The 22,764-nt window shown below is 44.2% G+C and overlaps 2 protein-coding genes across 5 annotated transcripts; both read right to left on the minus strand.

The window, feature by feature from the left end:
- Positions 1 to 246: 246 nt before the first annotated feature.
- ganabb (glucosidase II alpha subunit b) lies at positions 247 to 16,156 on the minus strand. 4 transcript variants are annotated; one of them, XM_070837400.1, is made up of 25 exons: positions 16,127 to 16,156; positions 15,198 to 15,299; positions 15,002 to 15,110; positions 14,575 to 14,702; positions 13,621 to 13,800; positions 13,391 to 13,456; positions 11,117 to 11,174; positions 10,899 to 10,980; positions 8,917 to 9,013; positions 8,610 to 8,790; positions 8,379 to 8,532; positions 7,475 to 7,710; positions 7,193 to 7,319; positions 6,961 to 7,040; positions 6,493 to 6,633; positions 6,047 to 6,143; positions 5,800 to 5,901; positions 4,173 to 4,416; positions 3,655 to 3,719; positions 3,200 to 3,276; positions 2,989 to 3,063; positions 2,724 to 2,837; positions 2,507 to 2,613; positions 2,177 to 2,277; positions 247 to 1,741 (listed from the first exon to the last, which is right to left on the minus strand). In XM_070837400.1, exons 1-25 carry the CDS (start codon positions 16,144 to 16,146, stop codon positions 1,632 to 1,634), a joined length of 2,853 nt encoding a protein of 950 aa, XP_070693501.1. In that variant the 5' UTR covers positions 16,147 to 16,156; the 3' UTR covers positions 247 to 1,631. The 4 variants fall into 4 exon arrangements, with proteins under 4 accessions (XP_070693501.1, XP_070693502.1, XP_070693500.1 ...); XM_070837401.1 differs by lacking the exon at positions 16,127 to 16,156 and adding an exon at positions 15,866 to 15,960 and having other exon boundaries at positions 8,379 to 8,499; XM_070837399.1 differs by lacking the exon at positions 16,127 to 16,156 and adding an exon at positions 15,866 to 15,959.
- A 1,124-nt stretch (positions 16,157 to 17,280) lies between these two features.
- ints5 (integrator complex subunit 5) lies at positions 17,281 to 22,485 on the minus strand. The gene is made up of 4 exons (XM_070836665.1): positions 22,256 to 22,485; positions 21,106 to 21,358; positions 18,734 to 20,710; positions 17,281 to 18,464 (listed from the first exon to the last, which is right to left on the minus strand). The coding sequence occupies exons 1-4, from the start codon at positions 22,348 to 22,350 to the stop codon at positions 17,745 to 17,747; spliced, it is 3,045 nt and encodes a 1,014-aa protein (XP_070692766.1). The 5' UTR covers positions 22,351 to 22,485; the 3' UTR covers positions 17,281 to 17,744.
- Between the last annotated feature and the right edge of the window lie 279 nt (positions 22,486 to 22,764).

The following is a 22,764-nucleotide window of genomic DNA, read 5'->3' on the forward strand; positions in this document are numbered from 1 at the left end:
CTTAACATTGTATGCTGTTTGGCCAACAGCTGCATACATTATATCATGTGAGTAACTGTGAACTCAGTAGAGTTTAAGGTTTAGCTAATGATAAAGTGATATTCCACCCAACAATAAGAGTTTAGAAAATATGAAACAGCACATGAAATAAAATGTCTCGTCACAAAAACACCAGATGTCTCAATAAATTACATAAATGTAGACAGGAAATAAGTCTCTTAACTTGATTCAATAAAAACCAGGGACTTTTTACATTTGGTCAACTTTATTATCACTTGGTCTCATCTTTTAGAGTACATCTGACAACTTTGATTGACAGCTCAAGTCTGTTCCTTCACATCTGTTTCCACCAATTCAAGCCATCGCCAACAAAACTGTAGCAACATGTACATTTATGATCATAAAAACAATCAAGAGACAAATAGAACAACAAAACTCCTAAAAGGTCAGAGGATTTGACTCATCAGGGCCCAATCCAGAGTCTCCAGTGAAACATTTGAATATTTTTGAATGCTCAGAGTGCATTTAGGATTTATTTTAGTATTAGTATTTTAGTAGTAAGTAAGAGGAAATGTATATTTCAAGGATTAGATTTGACCTGCTCAGTAAGACCCAAATGACACACTGGACATCCTGGATGGTCCTGACATCTAGTAACACATGATAATCTAAACAACTTTTTAGCTCTCACGCTTCCTCAAGTGCATTAAAAATAATCTAGTAAACGTTGGAAAAAAAGAACTCAATAAAACAAGGAAAGCAACAGGATGATTCACAAACATCGGTGGTTCAGTCCCCTGAAGCGATTCCTAATCGCCAAGTTTGTTCAAAAGAACAGCTGAAAATCCCCTCAATGTGCAGCAGTTTAACGACCTGATTATGATTAATTTCTGTGTGCACAAACCCACACCTGATGAATTCAGGGAGGCTGAAGAATGACTACAAGAATGAACAGGCCAAGAAGTCGAAAAGCACACAGCTGATTGTTGGCAAGCCCTCCCCAAATATATGAAATGGGGCAAGTGAGGAAGGTGGAGCTCTTAGCTGACTGAAGAAGTGCTTGGTTTGAAAGAGGGATGGAATGAATGAAGATTATCAAGTCAGAAAGAGACCGAGGGAATCACCAGCAGGTGGAGCATGTGTGCTTTGAATGTGAGACTTCATTTTAAATAGCCAACAATCTCCAACAGTGATCTTTTCTTCTGAGGCAAACTGGATGGACAACCAAATGGACGATAAAAAAACCCCAACAAAAACAAATGAAGAAAAAAAAAAAAAAGTGCCTGAAATGTTTTCTTTCTTAACCCCAAATATCTATCTGGCACCAACACTTTTTTTGTTAGGTATATCAGTGTGTCTGAACACAAGAGGGAAATGGCAGAGACGTTATGGAGGTCAGTTCGACTAACAGGTCTACATGTAATTATGTGTGTGTGTGTGTATGTATGTGTGTGTGTGTAGGGATAAACTGTGTCAATGTGTCAGTGTGTGTGTTCACGTCCGTTATTTTCTATGGTGGCCATCCTGTTGTCTTGCTTCAGTTAGTCGTAGTGAGCATCAGTGCCTTGTGTCCGTTTTCTCTCTCTCCGTTCAGTCAAGCTCATTTGTTTCGTCCTCCACCGTCGCCATGGTTATTGAAGCGCCACAGTCCAGTCCTCCCCTGCGTTCATGCTGGGCTTGCGGAGCGTCAACACCGACATGGAGGCGTCAAACTCAAACTCTAGCTGGCTTTCCTGACCATCTGCAAAACAGGAAGACAGACAATATTAGAGAAACAGGGCTAGCAAAATCTCATTTAGCCAAACGGATCATCTTTAAAAAAAACAACAAAAAACATGGGATAATAAGATCTTTGTGCTCCTGAGGATGCAATCCAATTGGCTGACAGTAAGAAAACAGCCATCTCCAGGAAAACCTTTGCACTCGGTTTCTCCCAGCAAACATTTAACTGGTTTTGAAGCACGACCGCAGACAACCTCACAACCATTTCATAAACAGCTGTTCACACTTCACCCCAAACGTCTGTCTGAAGTGCACAAAAAAAACGAGGAATAAAACCTGCTGAAGTAGCTACAAGTATTTCAACAGATTCGTTTAAGCATCATGCAGGTTATAACTTGAAATGAACCTGCCAATGAGAATTATACCGGAGAGAAATGCTGTATGTGGTACTCACCAGCAGTCTTAAGGGTAACCTTGCTGGGCTTACTGGCTCCCAGTATGACGATGCGTTCAATCCAGGAGCGGGTGGAGAACTGGGCCTCTGGAGCCAGGTTACTGTCGACCAAACAGAGACGTGGGTTAAACATTTAAGAAGTTGTGGAATACAAAAATTATAAACCACCCTTAGTGTTGGCGTTTTCCTTTGCTTTTATCAGATGAAGTTTCTACTGTATTGCCTGTCAAGACGCACTTGTAATGATTGTTTGAAACATCTAAGTCTATTTTTAAAGTGAAGAGAGGCAGAGTTTTCTACTGATGTGAATCTGAGAAAGTATTCACTCACACAGAAGAGAGGATGTTGTTGGCGTAGGAGAGCCTCCTGTGGATGAACTCCTTGTCATAGTTGAAAGTGTGGCCATCGTCTATGTAGAGCTCACCCTCTGCAGTTCGCTGTCAGACAAAAGGTCAAAACTTCAAAGAATGACAATGTCACTTGACACACACAAAAAAAAGTCAGGTTTGTCTTGTGGATGTCATAAGGCTCCATACAGACAAGATACCTGGGGGTTAAGAGCCACATATAAAGTGTAGGGATCGTGCTCCATGCAGGTGGAGGACCTGCGAACTCGAAGCTTCCGGGGAATAATGGACCCGCCGCGCTGGAACACGGGGATCTGAAAAGAAGACAGAAAAAGCTCCTTAATAAAAAACCAGAGGAAGTATTAACCAATAAATGAATGTGGAGGATCTCGACATGTAGCAGAAACCATTTATTAAACATGTGTTGCGTTGTGGGAGTACTGTGTACATCTGTGGGTGTCTTACAGAGCTAATGGTGACGGGGATGTAAAGGTTCTGGGCTCCATTGTGCTTCTGGAAGGTGTGGACGTCAAACCAAACCTGAGGAACACACACAGGTTAAGAACAAGTTTCTTTGTGCCCTTTTCTAAACAGAACACCACATATATTTGTTTAACACCAGAAAGATGCAGTAACTGTAAGATTGTGTTCAAGCGTCTGTGCTTCTTCCTCTTACCTCGTCTTTTCCAGGCAGGTAGGCGGTGACTCCCCTGGCTCCCTCCTCAGTAACGGGGTGCACCAACAAGTCTCTGCCTGCAGCAGAGTTTAGTAGTGTCAGCAGATCGGATACACGTCTGCCTTACTGTGACAACTCAAGCTTTTATTCTGGTTTGTCCTCTTGTATGAGGACTACAGGTACGCAACACATGACAGTTATTTGTGGGAACAGATTTGAACAACTGAACTGTGGAGATTCTGCATTTAGTGAATCTGATCAAACTTTGTTTTCCTGATTTCATGTTTACATTTCATCTTTTGTATGGTTTTGGGTGTAGTTTTACATACAAGTAATTACTGGCTTCCACCATGCTCTCCTATGCATTCCTATATTTCTTTCATGTGTTTTGCATCTGTGTGATGACACGAACTAGGCAGAAGAAAACATTTAAGTCCTGATGTTTCTCATCTCACCGATCAAAAACTCGTCATCCAGAGCGAAAGTAGCAGGATCCTGAGGATACTCCACCCACAGAGGTCTGTGACAGAGAAACACATGTGAGCAGAGCTCAGTAACACGTTTTCACAATCTGCATCAAAGCACATAAAAAAGGTAAATCTGCAGTGAATTCAAACCAACAACACAATGTATTTTAAAATTCAGATTAGGGGACACACGTTTTGAATTTCCTTTTCTCTGTATTAGGTAAATAATGCACAGTTCTGTTCTGTAGTGCACTGCTGTAATGTGTGATTACATGACACTGATATTCACTGTCTGTGGAGCATCTATCAAAAATGTATTAGGTTGATTATTTTCCAAATTATGTTTGGCCGTTTAATCTTTAGTCTTTGTTTTTAAATAATAAATTAGAGCAAAAATATATGCCTATTAAATTCATCCCATGTTGGTGGGGATTTTGTAACTACAGACAGGTAAGACAACATGAAAGAGACAAAGACACAGTCAGCATTTCCCACCCTGCCCTCACCTCATGACGGGCTGCCCGGTGCGATGTGCGGTGTAGAACTGCTGGTACCAGTAGGGCAGGAGAGTGTAGCGCTGGCGCACTGCGTCACGGATCAGAGCGGTGTTTTCTGGGCCAAACAGCCAGGGCTCACGGCGGGGCGTGTCCAGGTGGGCGTGGGCCCTGAAGAACGGCTGGTACGCCCCCGTCTGGTACCAACGCACCAACAGCTCAGTGTTCGGAGACTTGAAGAAACCACCGACGTCAGCTACGAGACAGATGGGAGTCCATGTTAGCGTCAGGTCAGAGCTCAATGTAAATAAAATGTCTCGGGGACACAAAAGAGCCATAAACTGTCTCCAGATCTTTAATTTTCACGGCTTCTATACCATTTCTATACTAAATCAACTTTATTTAATGGAGATGCAATAACATAAAACACTCGATCTGATCCCCACTTTGAGTTTCATACCCATATCACATCATTACCCAGGTAACCTGTGCTGTCACCATGGTAACACCTCATGCAGTCATATCGGTGCACGTTTCCATGACAACGTTAAACACTCTGGGGAGATCTGTATCCAAGTCCAATTATTTTCAGAGCACTGATTTTAAAGGATGCATTACTTTCCCCTCAAAAAACAGTTTTAGTATCACAGTCCTGCTTCACTGTTTTTAAGTATGTGGCATTTTAAAGGAGCAAATTAGCATTAAGTTGAAAAACCATTCATTATAGTTAAATGTAAACTCTTAAAAAAAAAAAAAAAAAACAATCTGCTACCTCCATTTCACAGTGTCTTGTTTTCACCAGTTTATTGCATCAAAATGTCTGACAAGCCGGAACAGAATATATATTCTAAACTAGTATCCACTGGTGTGTAAAATAATGTTCAATATTAACAAAATACAATCAAGAGGAATTACAGTTTCCTGGAGGTTTTGGTACGAGCTGCTTTACTACGCTCACAACAACATTAAAGTCCACATTGTATAAATCGCAATGTAAAATTGTTGTAAACTTTAAAAACAAAAACACTGACGACAATACAGCAATTCTAATAGTTTTCATAATGTTTTGTTGCTCAGTTGATGTTGACCAAAAGTACAAACTAGCAGTGTAACAGCAGAATGTGAGGGCGAAAAACATAATCCATACAAGAATGCGAACACAGACACTTTGAGCTACACAAAATCTATTTCACATGTTGTGGTGTTTTGGAGTGTGTCACCTGAAAATAGTCACAAAATGGCAAAGCTGCAGTCCACAGCATAAAACAACAGGAGTAAGCTGAGCCCTTCGGTCTCATTCACTACCACTGAAATGAACAACAAATTTAAAGCTTTAACGCTCCATCGACATATTTACCTCACACTTTGTTACCTCTTCATTTAGACACATACCCTCTCTTTTTCTTCCTTCAGTGCTGCAAGCCCAGCAGGGCACGTTCCTCCACAGATGAAATGTTTGTTTTACTACTGTAGTCATGGAAACGCTCCGATTAGCTCAATATTAGCTTATGTGCTTAAGACCGCACGTCGAGTATGTTCACGGGGAGCGCATGTTTGTGCCAGCTGGGCCAGGAGTTGTCATTTGTGTTCTTGTACTTGTGTGGACCACGTTTCTGCCCTAAAGCCTGATAATACTCACCACCACAGAAGGAGATTCCGACCAGGCCAAGGCTCAGACACATGGGGATAGAGATCTTCAGATGGTCCCACTCAGCAGCATTATCTCCGGTCCACACAGCACCTACAGACACACAAGCACAAAGGGTTTCTAGCACTTAAACCAAACACTGTTTGAGGAGGGCTAAACGCTTCATCAATACAACACACACTATGGTTACAGTGTAATGGCCTTTGTTTTAATTTCCTTTAGGACCTAAAGGGCTTACCGTAGCGCTGTGACCCAGCAAAGAACGCTCTGGTGAGGACAAATGGTCGCTCGACTCCCCCCGACCTCTGGATCTGACCCTCCGCTGTGGCCATTTGCTGCAGGTCGTACACAGGATAATCAGTGGAACAGACGAGGTATTTTTACCCACATCATCTGCATTTTAGAGCATATTTTTGTTCTCTTTCAAAGCAATTTATCAGCTTCACAGTCTAATCAAATATCAAGTATAATTATAGATCTTCACCTGTCCGAAGCTGCAAACGTTTAGCGGCTGTGGGTCATTTTATTTTGCCAACACAATGACTTGTGTTTAGCGCTGTGCCCTACTGTTGTCTGCAAGGTCTCGTCATTTTCACCCATAAATCAGCTACGGTGGCCCACGCTCATAACTTAGAGAAATACTTAGCAGAGAGTTCAGTTCTTCAATGAATTGTGTGCACTCACCACATAGAAACCATACAGATTGTGCACGTCACGGTGCTCCCAATCTCCGTGCTTTGCATCCTTGTGCATTGTGACCTCCGGCCCATTAAAGACCGATGGCTCATTCATGTCATTCCATGTATACAGGTTCTCCATGGAACCCTGGAGAAGGGACAGAGATTGTGTAAGTCTCAAGGCCAGAACGACCATATAACGGAAATATTTTAACTAAATAAAAACAGCTGATAAATCTGGACGCAGAAATTACAAATAAAGTCGCTGCTGGAAGAAAACTGGGGTTGAAGTTGGCAGCTCCCAAGTGAGAAGACGCTAATGGCTCTGGGTGACATTTCCCCAGTTAAGGGATCCAGTGTCATGCCCATCAGTGTGAGTGTTCTTCAATCATTATCCTTTTAAGCAACAGCCAAAAAGCTAAATCCTCAGCATCTTTCTTGCACTTGTAGTTGCAGATTAGTCCTCGAAACTCACCTCATACTGATCGTAGGCGAACATGCTGGCCCACCAGGCCCTCATGTCAGCACGGGTGAAGTCTGGATATCCGGCACTACCTACAGGACATCAGGCCGGAAGGAGTGTGAGAGAAACATTGTAATCATTGTAGTCTCTGCACGCTGGCTGAAGGTCCAGTTCATACAGTATAGTCACAAATGCATTTTCTATACATTTTAGTGTGATTTATGTTGAGTTGTCAGTCTCTTACCAGGCCAGCACCAGCCCTCGTAGTCTCCACCATCTTTATTCTTGATGTAGAAACCCCGAGAGCGGATTTCATTATGGATTTTGTAGTTGCTGTCTACTTTGATATGAGGGTCTACAATGGCCACCATCTAATAAAAAAAAGCATAAAAAGTGTGAAAAATAGTTCCATGCAGTTATTTTACTTCAATGAGATTTGCGGTAAAGTGAGACGGGAGGCAGGAGAACGGGCAATGGAGAACTTCAGGCAAAATAATATTGATTTTGGTTTATTTCTCATCTGTACCTTGCGTTTCTTGTCCACGAGACCCTGCAGCATTTCCTTTGGTGTTGCAAACTTGTGTGGATCCCAGGTAAAGTAGCGCTTGCCATCGGTGTGCTCGATGTCAAGCCAGATAAAGTCATAAGGGATGTCGTGCTCATCAAAGCCCGCATCCACCGTCTGCACGTCTTCCTGGTCATTGTAGTTCCAGCGGCACTGGTGGTAGGCCAGAGAAGCCAGCGGAGGGAAGGCCTGTGTGCCTGTGAGACGACGTGAGGAGGTCAATCAAATGCAGATCTTTTGCTGGGCTACACAGAGCCATCCTTACTGGTGTCAGCCGGGAAAACATGTCCAAATTCTAAATTATGTTCATAATTAAAAACTTGGTGTAGGTAAAAAAAAAAAGAAAAAAAAAGCAGGGTCTAAATTAATTAATGAATTGTGTCTTTTCATAAAGTCACAGTTCTTGAATCTCTGCATTAAACATAATTTGGTGTCTGATCTAATTGAAAAAAAATGTGGCAATATTACAGGTCCTCTGCAGATGAACAAGTCATGAAGGATCTCTTATAATGAAGACAATTTCTTTAAGACAAACAAATTTATAAATATGTGATGCGAGAGATGGGTTAGCATTTAGCAGAAAAGACTGTTGCCTTTTGGTCGACAAAAAGAGACCATATAGAACAATTGGCCTTTGTTTGTTAGCCTTTGTTTTAATTTAACAACATTTTCTTTTACGCGAGAGTCAAATGTAATCAAACCAAAGTAACTCTATGCTCTAAACTTACTTTTCCTGCAGTGCGTGACATTAACATTAGCATTCAGAACATGCATTGAGAGGAGATGATGATGATGATACTTGTGGAGGCACCCTGAGTCCTGACACTAAATGTTCATGAGAGCAGTCACTTGTCCATCTTCCTACCTGTGAGGGAGGCATACTGAGAGAAGATGTCTTTGGCCGTTGGTCCAAGCATAATGAAGACGTCGATGATGCCGCTTTCAGAGATCCAACGCACATCTGTCTGCGGTGTCTCGCTGGATCCCTGCACATAATCCAGCATTTTCCCAAACACAGTCTGAAGAGAGACAAAAGTGGTTGAGTGAAGCGCTGGGCTTTTGTTCTCCACTGGCAACGTAAGAACAAGGGACATACCTTTCCAGCTGTGTTGGAGCTGATATCCACCCAGGTCTCAGCAGCATTGAGCCAGAAGATGCCTGTGGTCCGCTGGGCATTGTGGGCCAACATGACTGGGACAGCGCCGTAAAGGGCCATAGGGTTAAACAGCTCGTACTGGAACACATCCAGGTTGTAAAGCCGGTACGGATCTCCATTACTGAAACAGAAAACACACACACATACACACTCAGGCATCACTACACCGGCAATAGTGCATGTGCCACCCAATGTAACAGAGAATTCAAACTCCATCTTCATTTTGTATGTGGAATGTGACACTTACTCTGTTGTTTTCAGTCTGAGGGTATCTGCGTGTTCTGGGATGCCGTAAACATGCTCAACCCCCGGCAACGAAAAGTCTAAACTAATGGCAGATGGACCTGCAAGTGAAGAACGACCAGTTTTCAATTAGGAGGCAAAACACAGAGAAAGTCAGTTAACACCAAATACATCATCGATTTCAGTTTGTACATATTAATAACGAATCCTCTGTCCACACTAAGGTTAGACATGGAGTTCCACAAGGCTCAGTGCTTGGACCAATACTCTTTATCTTATATATGCTTCCTCTTGGTAATATTATCAGGAAGCACTCCATTCATTTCCACTGTTATGCAGATGATACACAATTATATTTATCAATAAAGCCAGATGAACCCAATCAGTTGGTTAAACTTCAAATCTGCCTTAAGGACATAAAGTCCTGGATGAGCAGCAACTTTCTGCTGCTAAATTCAGATAAAACTGAAGTTATTTTGCTTGGCCCCAGACACCTCAGAGACAGCTTTTCCACTACCTTAACTGCTCTGGACGGCATTAATCTGGCCTCCAGCTCCACTGTGAGGAATCTGGGAGTCTTATTTGATCAGGATTTGTCCTTTAACTCCCACATTAAACAGATTTCTAGAACTGCCTTTTTCCATCTACGTAATATTGCCAAAATCAGGCCCATCATATCCACTGATGATGCAGAAAAATTGGTCCATGCATTTGTCACTTCTAGGTTGGACTATTGGAACTCTTTATTATCAGGCTGCCCCAATAAGTCGTTAAAGACTCTCCAGTTGGTCCAGAACGCTGCTGCTCGTGTTCTGACGAGAACTAAAAGAAGAGACCACATTTCTCCTGTACTGGCTTCTCTTCATTGGCTTCCAGTAAAATCTAGAAAAGAGTTTAAAATCCTCCTCACCTACAAGGCTCTTAAGGGTCAGGCCCCATCATATCTTAAAGAGCTTATAGTACCGTACTACCCCACTAGAGCACTGCGCTCCCAGAATGCAGGTCTACTGGTGGTTCCCAAAGTCTCCAAAAGTAGTTCAGGAGGCAGAGCTTTCAGCTATCAGGCTCCTCTCCTGTGGAATCTCGTTCCAGTTTGGGTTCGGGGGGCAGACACCCTCTCTACATTTAAGAGTAGACTAAAAACCTTCCTTTTTGACAAAGCATATATTTAAGGGTTGGATCAGGCCTTAGACCAGCCCCTAGTTATGCTGCTATAGGCTCAGACTGCCGGGGGACTCCTATGGTGCACTGAGCTCCTCTATTCTCTATCCTCCTCTTCCTCTCCATCGTTATGTCTCATGTCAGCCAAATGTCTGCCTCTAACTTGCTATCTTCCCCGGAGCGTTTCTGTGCTTTCTCATCTCTCAGGTTCCTGTGGATCCTGTGGATCCTGGTCCTGGCCCTGCTGATGTGGTTCTCTGGTTCCTGTGGGTCCTGGTCCCTGTGGGTCCTGGTCCCGGTCCCGCTGATGTGGTTCTCTGGTTCCTGTGGATCCTGGTCCTGGTTCTGCTGATGTGGTTCCCTGGTTCCTATGGATCCTGGTCCTGGCCCCGCTGATGTGGTTCTCCACCAGCCAATGGATGTGCGTCTGTCCAAGGCTACAGCCTGTCCGTCCTTGGGAGCTGGATCTCTCCTTCACTGTGGTGCTCCCGGAGGTTTCTCTTTTCCCACTGGGTTTTTTGAGTTTTTCCTTCCCGAAGAAGGAGGATCATAAAGGGCAGGTGATGCCTCGGACTGATCCATCGGACCGATCCATTGGCCTCATCGACTGCTGGACTCTTTATTAGATTGTTTGTTCGCTTACACTTGTTTATTTCAGTGCACTATGAGACACTCTGTTGTGATATTGGGCTATACAAATAAAATTTAATTGAATTGAATCATCACCGTTTACATCCAATACTTCAGTTAACATACTACACACATGCAGATACACTGGTAATTGAGCTAAAATTAACTATAACTGAAAATATAAGCGGGACTTACCATTAGATTTGCTGTCAGAGTGCGATTTAAAGGTTTCCTCCCACATCCCGTCTTCTACTTTCTCTTCCTCTTCATTTGCTGCCTGGCAGACAAACAGGGAGAACAGTAGCGTAATTTACAAGAGAAGATCTGTGAGCTGAGACAGCGTAAAAATGGTTTGTTTAACAAATAAAAAAACAGGGGTAGAGGACTAGAAAGTGTGTTTTAGTGTGCAGTACCTCGGCCTGGCTTGCCGGATCACCTTCCTCTTTCTTCTCGGCCTCTGGGTCTGCCTGACTGCTCCATGGCATGAAGTACGGACGGAAGGGTGTAGGAAGGGATGTGAGAAAAAGAAAGATGTGTCACTTTGTGTGCTATCGTGTTATCTTATAAAGAATGACAAGAAATGAGGGTAAAATTAATCTATGGTAAAAGGAAAGGGACATACGAACAGGGAGGTTGGTGAATGCCTCCTGACTCCATGAAGACAACTAACAAATACTCTACGTGGCGTTGAATGACTTAATGACAAAAGGGACCGAGCAACTCCCTACGTTGTGGCTATTTCAAGCTAGGCATTATGGGACAGGACCTCTAGAGGCTGCAGCATGTAACACCCACAAGGCTCCTTACAGAGCTAACTGTTACCCAGTAGATCCCCTGGATTGAGGCCATGACATTGCACCAAAGACCCCCAAGGAAGCAATGGTGCAAAAAATGTGCTTTGAAAGCCTGTTATGTCATGTTCACATTTTCAGAGACTTCTATGCGCGGGATTCTTGGGATGAGTTGAGAGCATGTACAGCTAACTTAAAGACAAATAGCAATTTCTAAATACCCAAAAGAGCACTCCATTGATCTAGCATTGCACTGCTGTAACACTGGTAGAGTCATAACTATTTTTTTTCAAAAGGATCAAAATTGATACAGCAGAACGAGATCTTTTTTTTTTTTATTCCATATATTCTTCTTCCTTGTAAAACCTGGCGCCTACGTTACCCATAATGCAACTCAGCCACCAACAGTTCAGCCGGAGGTCGAGGTGTGTTGTGCAAATAGCAATAATGTAGCTTTAAGCCGTTAGGCCCCATTACAGATGAATAGGGAGGGATACAGAGGCCTGGTAATCTTTTTACTTTCTAACTACACTCTCTGATTTCTTTCCCCCATCCTCACTCTTGTGGTCTTCAGCCCAGGCTGAAACTGACTCAAGTGACATCATAGGAGGCAATTTTTAATCAGATTTTGCACAGCTCCCTCTGAAGCCACAAAAGGCTTTAACAACTTTTCCCTTTAATATATGCAGTAGAACTGTCCAACAACTGCAAACAGATTCTGACAAGTAAAATCGGACTTCCTCCTGTCATCTGTCAATATAGCAGGTAGACTGACTTTTTCCAAACACCTGCAGACCACAATGTGAACACTAACAGATGATAGATCAGTACTGACACTCAGTACAGTGTATCTGTAAGACAAAAAAACCTGGCAACCAAATCTGCAGATATTTTGTCCAGCAAATGCTTTCAGTTTGGTCTCAATATGATTATTTGTTACTGTGCAGAATGAGTCATTAAAACTACTCAAGAATTCAGCCTCCATCTTCAAATGCAACCACAGTTTATACATTAGTGCAGCCCTGTCACACCACAAACACAACAATGAGGAAGGCGCTTGAAAAAGCGGTTCTTCCACAGTAATGAGCGTGAAGCTTTAGCGCTCAAAAGAAGCACTGTCCCAGAAAACCTGCAGAAAATGTCCCCAATTTAGAGAATCCTTTCCCCTAAAAGTGAAATGCAGACTGAAGCGTAACCACAAAGACAGCTGTTGCTGTTGGGTTTGGGGACTAGGCTGCATCATCTGAAACTAAGGCACTAACTATCGGGACACAGACTACGTGTGTGTGTAATTATAGAAAAGCTTTGTGTGTGTTCTAAACCAGTCTAGCGTTATTTGTCATCTACTGCAGTTAGCTCTCACTCTAAACTGAGCAAGCGTGGCAAATTACTTCATTTAACATAACTGGTCAGGAAACAGTCTGTCAGTCATGCAGTTGCTCTGTTAGATCTGCTGCAGCAACACTCTACATAGGGTAATTTAGTTAATTGGACACTGATTTGACAAAACAGTGACGCACAGTTAAAATCACTGGTAGGCACAGCAGACCCCACATCATTCAGGTCAATGTGTTTTTTTTCATAATCAGGATGATTTTGTCTTTGTTTCATGAAATTAGACCAAAAATCAGCATCCTTTTTGTGGCTTTTATTGTTTGAATGACGCTTTGAAAGCATGAGGATGATAATAGGGGGCTGTTCTGAGCCCTTAATTCTCGGTCGAATTAAACACCGACATGCACACACTCACCCACACCCCTCTCTCACTCTCAGTCACATTTATTTGAGGGTAAACACTCTGCTTGGTGTGATGGGAGTCTCTATATTTTTTTGTCACTATTGGCAGCATTAGCACAAGGAACAGAATACACACTTACAAATCTTAAGGGTCTTTACCTAGAGAATACCCTCTTGATATTATCCCACACGCTAGCCACTGTGCTAGTTACTTTATAGGAGAAACTAGGATGATAGGGAGAAGAGGACAGAACAACGAGTCAGAGACAATACTCAAAAAACAAACCATTTCATGGGAACAAAAATAGAAATCATCCACTGAGTGAGGACGTGGATTAAAAGAGAGCGCTGGCATTTGCAAACGTGTGTGTGCATGCACGGTTTCTCACGTGTCCTTGCGCATCCTCAGGTGCTCAAATGCCAGCAGGCCGCGCGAGTTCAGCGACATCAGCACGTCTCGCCCTTCCATGATGTCCAGTCGGAAGGGCCGGGCGCTGACGATGACCCTCTGAGACTCCGCCCCGAGAGACAGCACCACCCCGTTCTCGTCCTGAGACAAGAGAGACAGGCTGAGGCAGAGAGAGGAAGTTGAAGAGAGGATTTGGTTTAGAAAAGGAAGAGCAATGACAAAAACTGAAGACCTACATTATCACCTATCTGCTCCAAGCTTCAAAATGCTGTAGGCTGCCCTTAATAAATCTTAGTGAAGACAAACTCAACTTCAAGGTTGAACATTTGAAATGAGATGATGAAGCCAGAGAGCAATTATCTGAAAAGGCTGGCTCTTTTGTTTCACTGGAGGGATTTATATTCAGAGCATTAGTTCTACCATTTCAGCTTATGCAACGTGGGTACACTCCTCCCACAGCACAACACACAAAGGTTTAAGCTTTCTTCGATATTTAGGCGTTACTTTTTCACAGTAGACAAAGCACAGGTGTTTTTGTCATTTAAATTTACTTCTGTGATTTTCCCACTGTAACAAAATGTCTTCACTGAAAAAAGAGCCTATATTACCGTTTTCTTTGTCCATATCTCATGTCTCTGTATCTGTTACTCTGTCTACTTAAACATAAAAAAAACATTGTAAATCTGTCGATCCTGGAAGAGGGATCCCACCACTGTTACTCATGGAGGAGTTTTTGCTAAGATAATATAGGGTATAGAACACATTCCTCATTTTGGGCTAAATAAATAAAATTGTCACATGCAACTGGCAGGGCTGCAGATGAGGAGAGTACATTTTGCTTTTTCACTCGGACTCGAGTCTGTAGAATCAAAATCCACACCCACGCATCCACCCAACCACCCCACACAGTCAGCAACACCCTCGGGAGACTTACGGCTCAGTAGGTGGCTCCCTGATGAGCACGTCTGGGACCTCATAGCGAGGCTTCAGCGGCTTCAGCTCGTTAATCTTCACCCTCGTCATGTTTCCCTGGAGACGGTAGAGCTCGAGCAGCAAGCGCACCTGAGAGGCAAAGGCGGAGAGCGAGAGGGGTGAGAGGGAGATACAGAGGAATTTCATTATCATCTCACAAACACTAAAACAGAGGGTGGCAGGTTTTCCAGCATTACATTTGGTTTTGATACCATAATGAATGCTTTCATAACAGCACGAGCATTTTCACAGAACTTTTATTAAGCAGAGAGGCCGATATGCTGCGAAGTGAAGTAGACCTACAAGACCTGATGTTAAGAAGTTTGTTCCTTTTGCCTGTGGCAGACATAATTTCCCCAATGTGAACCGCCTCTCTGTATGGGATTTACCTTGTTGTTGTCATTGATGAGCTGCAGGGTGAGTCTGGTGTTGGTCAGCTCCATGGTCTCCAGCAGGGCTCGATAGGGAGACTCACCAGGCTTCAACGCTCGCTGACGCCTGTTTTACATTTAATGACAACAGTGATAAATAATATGCTTTTCTTTGAGGACACTAAAGTGTTATATTTCTCTATCGGGCACTCACTTGCAGAAGGCACTCTGGTCACAGGTCTTGAAGTTGCCCCTGTCCACAGCCCATGTCCCACTGAGACACACAGCCAGCCACAGCACCAAGACAGGCGCCATCCTACACAAGAAAAAAATCACAGAAAACCTGAACTTAAGCTCGTTAAGGCAACAACCAGTCACCTCTCCCATTCATTTAATCACATTTGGTTATGCGATGCCCATGTGATCACCCAAGAGTACCCCAGATAAATTACTGCACGTATGCAGGAGCTTGTACTGAACACACCCGGACTTTGATCTCTCAGTGGTGGTTAAATGTTAAACCATTTCCCGTTTCCTCATCCTGCTGCAGCTGCACAGTGCGCTCATGTTAACCTTTTTTTTTTAAAAAAAGCATCCTGTTTCATTAGAGTCCGATCGTACATGTTAAAGGGTATTCCCAGCCTTCATACTCCTGTCAAAGCCGGGTGATGTGATAATGGGTTTTAAGTAATGCCAGAAGACAGCATTAGCTAGCTAACGTACCAGCTAATGTGGGCTAAAGTTAGCTAGCATTCACTCGGAAATCTGGATAAAATACGTCAAAAAACAGGCACCAATTGTTCATCTGACTACAACGACGCATCAGTCTTTTACAGACAGACTAAAGCCCTATTGCCTGCTATCAGGGTGTTTGTTAATTACCTCTTTAGATTAGGGTTTGGTGCTAATCTCGCTGACATCGGTCAACGTTGCAGGCAGCCCGTCAAGCCGCTAATTCAATTGATCTCGACTTTCCCAGAATGATTTGCTCCGCTAGCGGCCGTCAAACCCGGACACAGTGAAGTTTGCCGACACGCTTACTAAGTGTGTACCCACGGCGATAAACTCTGGCCTCCCGCGCACTGATAATAAATCAAACAAATGATAAATTCACCATGAAACAGCGGACCTGCTTTGTCTTACCTTTCAGTGAAGGTGGCCATCTTGATTATGCTCCCGTTTGGCTCCGCCCATTTCAGTCCGCAACAAAGATCGTTACAAAGCAAGATGCTCACACGTCTCTATGTTTATTTCTTAAACTAATGAATATGATGTACATTAAAATAACTACATTATATGTATTGACGTCTTTTTTTTAATTTATCTAATCGTGGTATTATGTTATCTGGCCGATGATAAAGGCCGGGTACACCTGAACTTCATATCCGTATTTATCCTGTCAGACAGGGACACGTCATCGCTGAGCTCCAGTCAGTGAAGTGAGCACACTTGTCCCGGATTTGTCCCTCCGCTGCTTGAACTGGATCGATTTCAACCAGTGCAACGTACAATGGGAACACATGTACAGTCAGTGCAATATGACAGCATGAAGATTTTAGTTACTTAAAGCTTAAAGCAACCCCCTTAAATAAATCTGAGCGGTCAAAAGATGATTTACTTTGTTTTTCTTCCTTTGTGATTCTGTAAAATACTGTCTCCCATTTGTGAATAGACAACTAAATCAAGTTTTGCTTGCACTGCCAAAGCCGTAATCTGTTTTAAAAGGGTTACAAGAAGACATTCATCACATCATTTTAAGAGTTCACAAGTGAAAGATTGGGAGCCACTTCAGATAGATAAAAAAAAGATGATACAACTCTTTGGTAATTTTCAATTAAATTGTGTTGAAAAATGTTGTTAATAATTGGTGTTATTACAACTGCAGGGCTAATGGATTATATAATGTACAGGTGTTTCCATTTTGTTCAACCCATTCAGTAGTTTACAAAATGTGGGTCAGGACCCCCTAAAGGAATCACAAGATGTATCTAAGGGGTTGTAAGATGATTAGCCCCCAGTAATCACATAAAATAGGATTTAAAAGAAACAACATTCTCCCCCACAATTATGATTATATTTCAAAATTTTCTCTAATATTTGCTGTTTTCCTGTGATACGTGAATAGTTTTACTTCCATATGCCTCTAAAAATGATTGAAATGAAACAAACTTTACACTTGCATTAGGGAGTCACAAAGAGAAAAGTTGGAAACTAGTAAACCGTTAGCTGCAAAGTCCTCTAATAATACATTTTAGCATCAACAAGGACGCTCAATCCAAGACAAATTCTAGGACCAACTGAAGATTTATTTTGTAAAGTGGTTGAAACAGCAGTTTTGTGCATTTAACAAGAGATGCAAGGCATGTTTGTAGCCTCAATTTTCAAACATGAACAATCTGAAAATTATGCAAAACAATCTATAAATGATTTAGTAGAATTGGTTTGTATTTCAACCAAAATGACACATTAAGGCTGTATTTTATGTGGAGCAGATGGTGTATGAACATAATATACACGTGTGCCATTTCTCTGGTCTTTCTCACAGAAAAAAAATAGTTAGAAACATATCAAGTCTAAAAATATGGTACAAAAGGTACACACTCACACACACGCACATTTATACAGAGCTAAACTTGTATGAAACTGAAGTACAGTGATAGCAACTTTGCAGTCCTCTCTTGGAGCAATGTAACACAGTTTTCTGTCTATCTTACAGTCTTTATGTATTCCTTGTCAGCTGCTCCTCACAGTTTGCACCCCTTCAGAGCTGGAACCGCCAGCACAGGTGTCCCAATCTATCAATGTTTTTATGCAGGACGCTGTGGATTGGTGCCACGTATCTTGCCACGTCACCGTCCCGTGAGAAATCCCTGCAGAACAGGCCCTTCTCCGAGTTGAAGACGAACTTCTGGGGCATGGGCCCATTGCCCCTCACGTACTCCCACACAGCCAGGAGCAGCAGCCTCACCTCAAAGGGAGTCAGGTCGGGGAAAGCTTCGTGGACGTTGGCCAGCACAGGAGGCAGGAGCTGACCCTCTCCCATGCAAGACACCAGGAGGCATGAAGCCTGGAGGTGCCACGGGGAGTCTGTGGACAACATTTCACGGGACGACTCCCAATGCGCCAGCAGAGTGGCCAGGAGGCCTCTGAGCACGGCTGAGCAGTAGCAGAGAGCGGGACGTCCAGCGGCCACCACCTGAAGCAGATGGAAGAGCACCGGGTGGGCCTCAAAGCAACGCCGAATGTGGATGTCTCGCTCCACCGTGGTGCGGGCATGCTCTTCTGGGGGCCATGACAGCTCACCATTGGCCACATCAGGACAGACGTTTTCCACCAATGTGACAGCAACAACCTTGGCTGCCTCGGCGTTGATGGGCAGCGGCTCATCAGGGTCAGACGGCGGTCGTGAGCCATTGATAGAGCCATTGAGACCAGAGGAGCTGCAGCACTGGACTATGACAGTCAGCAGAGTCTGGACGTTCTGCAGACAGAAGAAAAATGGTGATGACACACTGACACATTTTCAGTCTGTACACCTACCCACAATCATCTAACACTCAATGAGAATGTGTGTATTTTTTTCCTGTTAAATGTTAATGTGAAAATGTAGTTTCAAGTTCAAACTGATTGAAAAACTGCAGTCATGTGCACTCATGACCTACTGTATACAGAAAAACATCTTCCCTGATTTGTATATAGCTTTGACTGCACTGCTATTATCTTACCCACATTTTGCTCAACGACACTCACCTGGATGACCCCCGATGGGTCAGGCAGAGGAGTGGCTGTTCGGACCTTCAGCCCCTTGCCAATCACTCCTGCATGAAACACAGACCACACGCTGCCAGAAAAGTTGACGGTGGTACCAAACCGACAGTTGATATCCAGCAAAGAAGCTCCGACGTCAGGGGCAACAGATGGGGAAGTGACAGGGGCGCCAGACATGTCTGCGATCTGCCCTCCAAACAGGTCTGCGTTGCCTTTATGTAGGGATCCCTCAACCAGCTGCTGAAGTACCGCTTTGAGGGTGAGTGGAGAATATGCTGCAAAACGGGAGAGGAGCAGCACTGAAGAGTTCACCGCCTCCACTGCCTGTCCCCCATCTCTCCCCACCTTTGCCCCTTCCCCTCTTCTCCGCAGCGCCAGAAAGAAATGAGTGACAGCAGCACGGGAGAGCAGGAGCAGGTGTGCTGGGGAGGAGGCGCGAGGGAGCGGGCTACACGACAGGAGGCGCACTGCAGCATGAGATACAGCCGAGTCACCATGGAGAAGGAGCGGGGAAAAATCATGGAGGTGTCCCGAGACCGCTGAGCCCACCTGGGTGGCCATGGAAGACTGAACACCTGCTGCTCCTCTTCTCTCCTCATCTTGACTTTGGATGGCTGCTGCCAGGTTAAGCAGCAGCTGCCTGAGCTGCCGGGGGCCCAGAGTGTGTGTATGGATCTGGGCCACGCAGTGAGCCACAGCGGCAGGAATCAGTCCGACCATGCAGGAGGAGAGCGTGGTGTGGAGCTGCCAGGCCAGAGCCAGCTCCTCCGGGTTGCGGGCCTGGGTGAGTAGCTGGCAGAGGGCTTCGGTAGCCACGCTGGGACCTCCATACACCGACAGCAGACACAGCAACTGGTGCAGCCAGAGATGACGCTTTCTCTCCAGTCGCAGTGTCTCGGCACAAAGCTCACCTATGTGAGACTGCAGCTCCTCCAAGAAGGGGATGACCCTCTGGGCCTGAGAGGAAGCAGAGTGATAAGGATTGGCTTCAGCTCCATCCGAGCGGTTGAAGACCAGTTTGTGGAGGTGCAGGAGCAGCATCTGGAGGAGGCGATCGCAACCTTCTCTAACTCCTTCATGAGGAGAGGGTGTGGGGCCGGAGATGATGACTGAAGCTGGGGTGGCTGTGTCTGCCAGAAAACGGAGGACGCGGGCCCCTCCTGATGGACTCTGGCTAATCAGGTGCACGGCCAGTCCCAGCATGTTATCCACTTCCTCTCTGGGGAGGCCCTGCAGCAAGGCCTGCAGCTGGAGCAGGAGAGGAGGGCGTAGCAGCTCTACCAGCTCTGCAGACACCGCTCCGAAGAGGTTGGGGGACATCGCAGCCAGCTGCACCAGAAATGGTACTGCAGCATGACGGAGTTGGGGTGAACTCTCCCAAGATGTGGAGGATGAAGTGGGAGACAAAGGACTTGATGGACTCAGGCTTTCCTGAAACATCCTGAGCAGCTCCTTCCTGATGCTGTCTGAGTGGTGCGCTGCGAGGTGTCCAAGAATTCCAACCACTGAGCCAATCTTGGGCACTCTGCTGCCTTTATCCACTCCCATCACCATTAGCCCTTGGTCCTTTGCACCATGAGAGCAGAAGTCCTTGAGTCCACATGCCAAGACTCGGCTGATGATAGTGCCCGGGAAAGCGGAGCCGATGTGAGCCACCACCCAGTCAAAATGTGGGGAGTGCTGAACTGAGGTGTCCAGCAGCGCATCCACACAGGCGTCAGGGCACCAGGCCAGCATGGCGGCCAAACACTGGGAGTAGGCCTCCATGAGGGACCGGGTGGCAGCACAGGACATCCAGAGCTGGAGCAGCTCGTTGAGGCTGGAGGAGTGGGGGGCCACCCTGCGGCCGGCGTGCTTGCTGCTCAGCTGGCCCAACAAGTCCACGGCCCAGGCAGATACCAGAGGGGCCCAGGCGCGGGGGTTGAGACGGATAAACTCTGACAGAACACCATGAACCTCCTACAGAAAAACAGAAATAACAGCCATTCTGATATGATGATGATTGCGGGAAAGGATTTTAGGTTAGAGAGACTGAACAGGGTGTGGATCTGTTACTCTTATTGGACTAGAAACCCAACTTAGAGACTTAATGTGATGTTGGGCTACACAAATACACTTTAGTTGATCTTCATTTTGATGGCATCACAGAACAAGAAACTTTAGTGTGAGCGGCACCAGATGATGACTTTTTAGTTCACGGTGCAGAATGCTATGGCTGCAACATTTTCATTACTACTCACTAAATCTGCCAGTTATTTTCATGAATAATTGCAGTTAAATGTGAGGAAATGGTGGAAAATACCAGTTATGATTTTCAAGGTAAGGTACCCATGTGTGTCGTCAAGTCATCACACCTGTATGATGTCCTCCAGGTTAGAGCTGACCCCGGAGCTGGGATCACTCTCAGTCTCCAGGTTGTGCAGGAAGGTGGAGACATGCTCATCGTAAACACCCCTCAGATGCTCTAGCACCGCCCCTCGACAGGCTGGGACCGAGCGCAGCAGGCGCACTGCACAGCGGGCGTGTTCGCGGACACTGAGCTTCCGACCCTGAGCGGTGTCAATACCGCTGATGAAGGACTTGATCTCCTGGGACAGCTCCTGGGTGCTACAGGAGAAAGGACATGATGAAATAATGGGCAAAGTGGGAGGTGTTGCACCTGCAAACAGTAAATGATGAGGAAAAGGAATTAAATAAAAGGCGTTATGTGTGTGAGAAGGGAAGATTCTTTCAGAATATCCATAGAGATCCATTTACACATCTCTATTAACATGAAAGAGATAGACATATTACATGTGCGACTGATGATTCTTCTCATTATCAATAAATCTGCAGATTATTTTCTCAATTCATTGGTTCGTCTATGAAATGTAAGAAAACATTTGATTTCTTTTGATCAAAAAACTGCTGTAGCTCTAACATATCTAGAAAAAATATTAATATTTAATACATTAGTGCTAAAGCAACAGTGATTAATCAAGGAGTTTGAAAATGAATTCTCAACAATTTGGTAATTTACAAATCAGATATTGTATCCAGCTTGTCAATCTTTTTTTAACATCCAAGCAGATGTCTTGATAATTAGGATGCTAGAACTTGGTAATGTTCAACATAACGTATAATCCATTTAAATCTTGTATAAAGTAAAAAAAAACACATTTGCTGGATCCTGTTCTACAAATACTGGCTTTGCTTGTGTTTTTTGATGTTGGTCAGAACAAATAACTATTGTAAAACAGCATTTTAGGCACTAAGAACTTCTGATGGACATATATCTTTGTTCAACCTTTAACTAGAGTACATGAATAATCGATTAACCGAACATTACTCAATGTATCGCTGAGGACAATATGACGACAACAGTGACAGTTAAGCATATGTCTCATTCATTTTTGTGCAGTTACGTTAAATACAAAACAAAAACCATGTGCTAAACTGACTTTAGAGTCTGAATGTGTGAGTGTGTGTGTGTGTGTGGTGTCAGTTCCCCTCCGCTTCACTCACCTCAGGGCAGTCTGCGGGGTGTAAGTGTGTGAGCTCTGCATCGCTTTCAGCGGACTCCCGTCAAACACCACAGACATCGCTTGGTCCTCTAACATCAAAGCGTCGCATCAAATCCACCTCTCTGCTGTGGAAGCTCCGGTGTGAGCGACAGTGGCAGCTTTCTGTTCTTTCCTCTGTCCAGTTTGAGAACAAAAATACAACGAAAGGGCGCCCCAAAACCGGAAATGAGGACTTCTTCGTCGTTAGAAAAAGGCAAACCGTCACAGAGAGATGACGTCACTGGCGACATCTAGTGGCTGTGATCGTGGACGTATCCACCGCGCGACTGGATTTATCGGTCAATTAATTAATTGATAAAAGCCCGGTTAAGTATATCAAATTTATTTTAAGTAATCGCTTAAGACCAGCAAAAAATGTGTAAAAAGGACTTTTCACTAATTATGTTGAATGAATGTGTGTTTTTCCCTGCTAAAAAAAAAGTGTTATCACTATAAACGTTTTTGTAAAGA

The sequence above is a fragment of the Pempheris klunzingeri genome, chromosome 9, assembly GCF_042242105.1.
Source record: "Pempheris klunzingeri isolate RE-2024b chromosome 9, fPemKlu1.hap1, whole genome shotgun sequence".
Classification (NCBI taxonomy): Eukaryota; Metazoa; Chordata; class Actinopteri; order Acropomatiformes; family Pempheridae; genus Pempheris; species Pempheris klunzingeri.

Coding starts and splice junctions, on each gene's coding strand:
- ganabb (XM_070837399.1), bottom strand. CDS start 15,903: ATGTCAGCGAGATTAGCACCAAACCCTAATCTAAAGAG. Junction 15,111..15,197: donor GACCAGAGTGCCTTCTGCAA/GTGAGTGCCCGA, acceptor AATGTAAAACAG/GCGTCAGCGAGCGTTGAAGC. Junction 10,981..11,116: donor ATCCGGCAAGCCAGGCCGAG/GTACTGCACACT, acceptor TTTGTCTGCCAG/GCAGCAAATGAAGAGGAAGA.
- ints5 (XM_070836665.1), bottom strand. CDS start 22,350: ATGTTAGAGGACCAAGCGATGTCTGTGGTGTTTGACGGGAGTCCGCTG. Junction 21,359..22,255: donor ACCCCGCAGACTGCCCTGAG/GTGAGTGAAGCG, acceptor TTTCTCCTGTAG/CACCCAGGAGCTGTCCCAGG. Junction 18,465..18,733: donor ACCCATCGGGGGTCATCCAG/GTGAGTGTCGTT, acceptor TTCTGTCTGCAG/AACGTCCAGACTCTGCTGAC.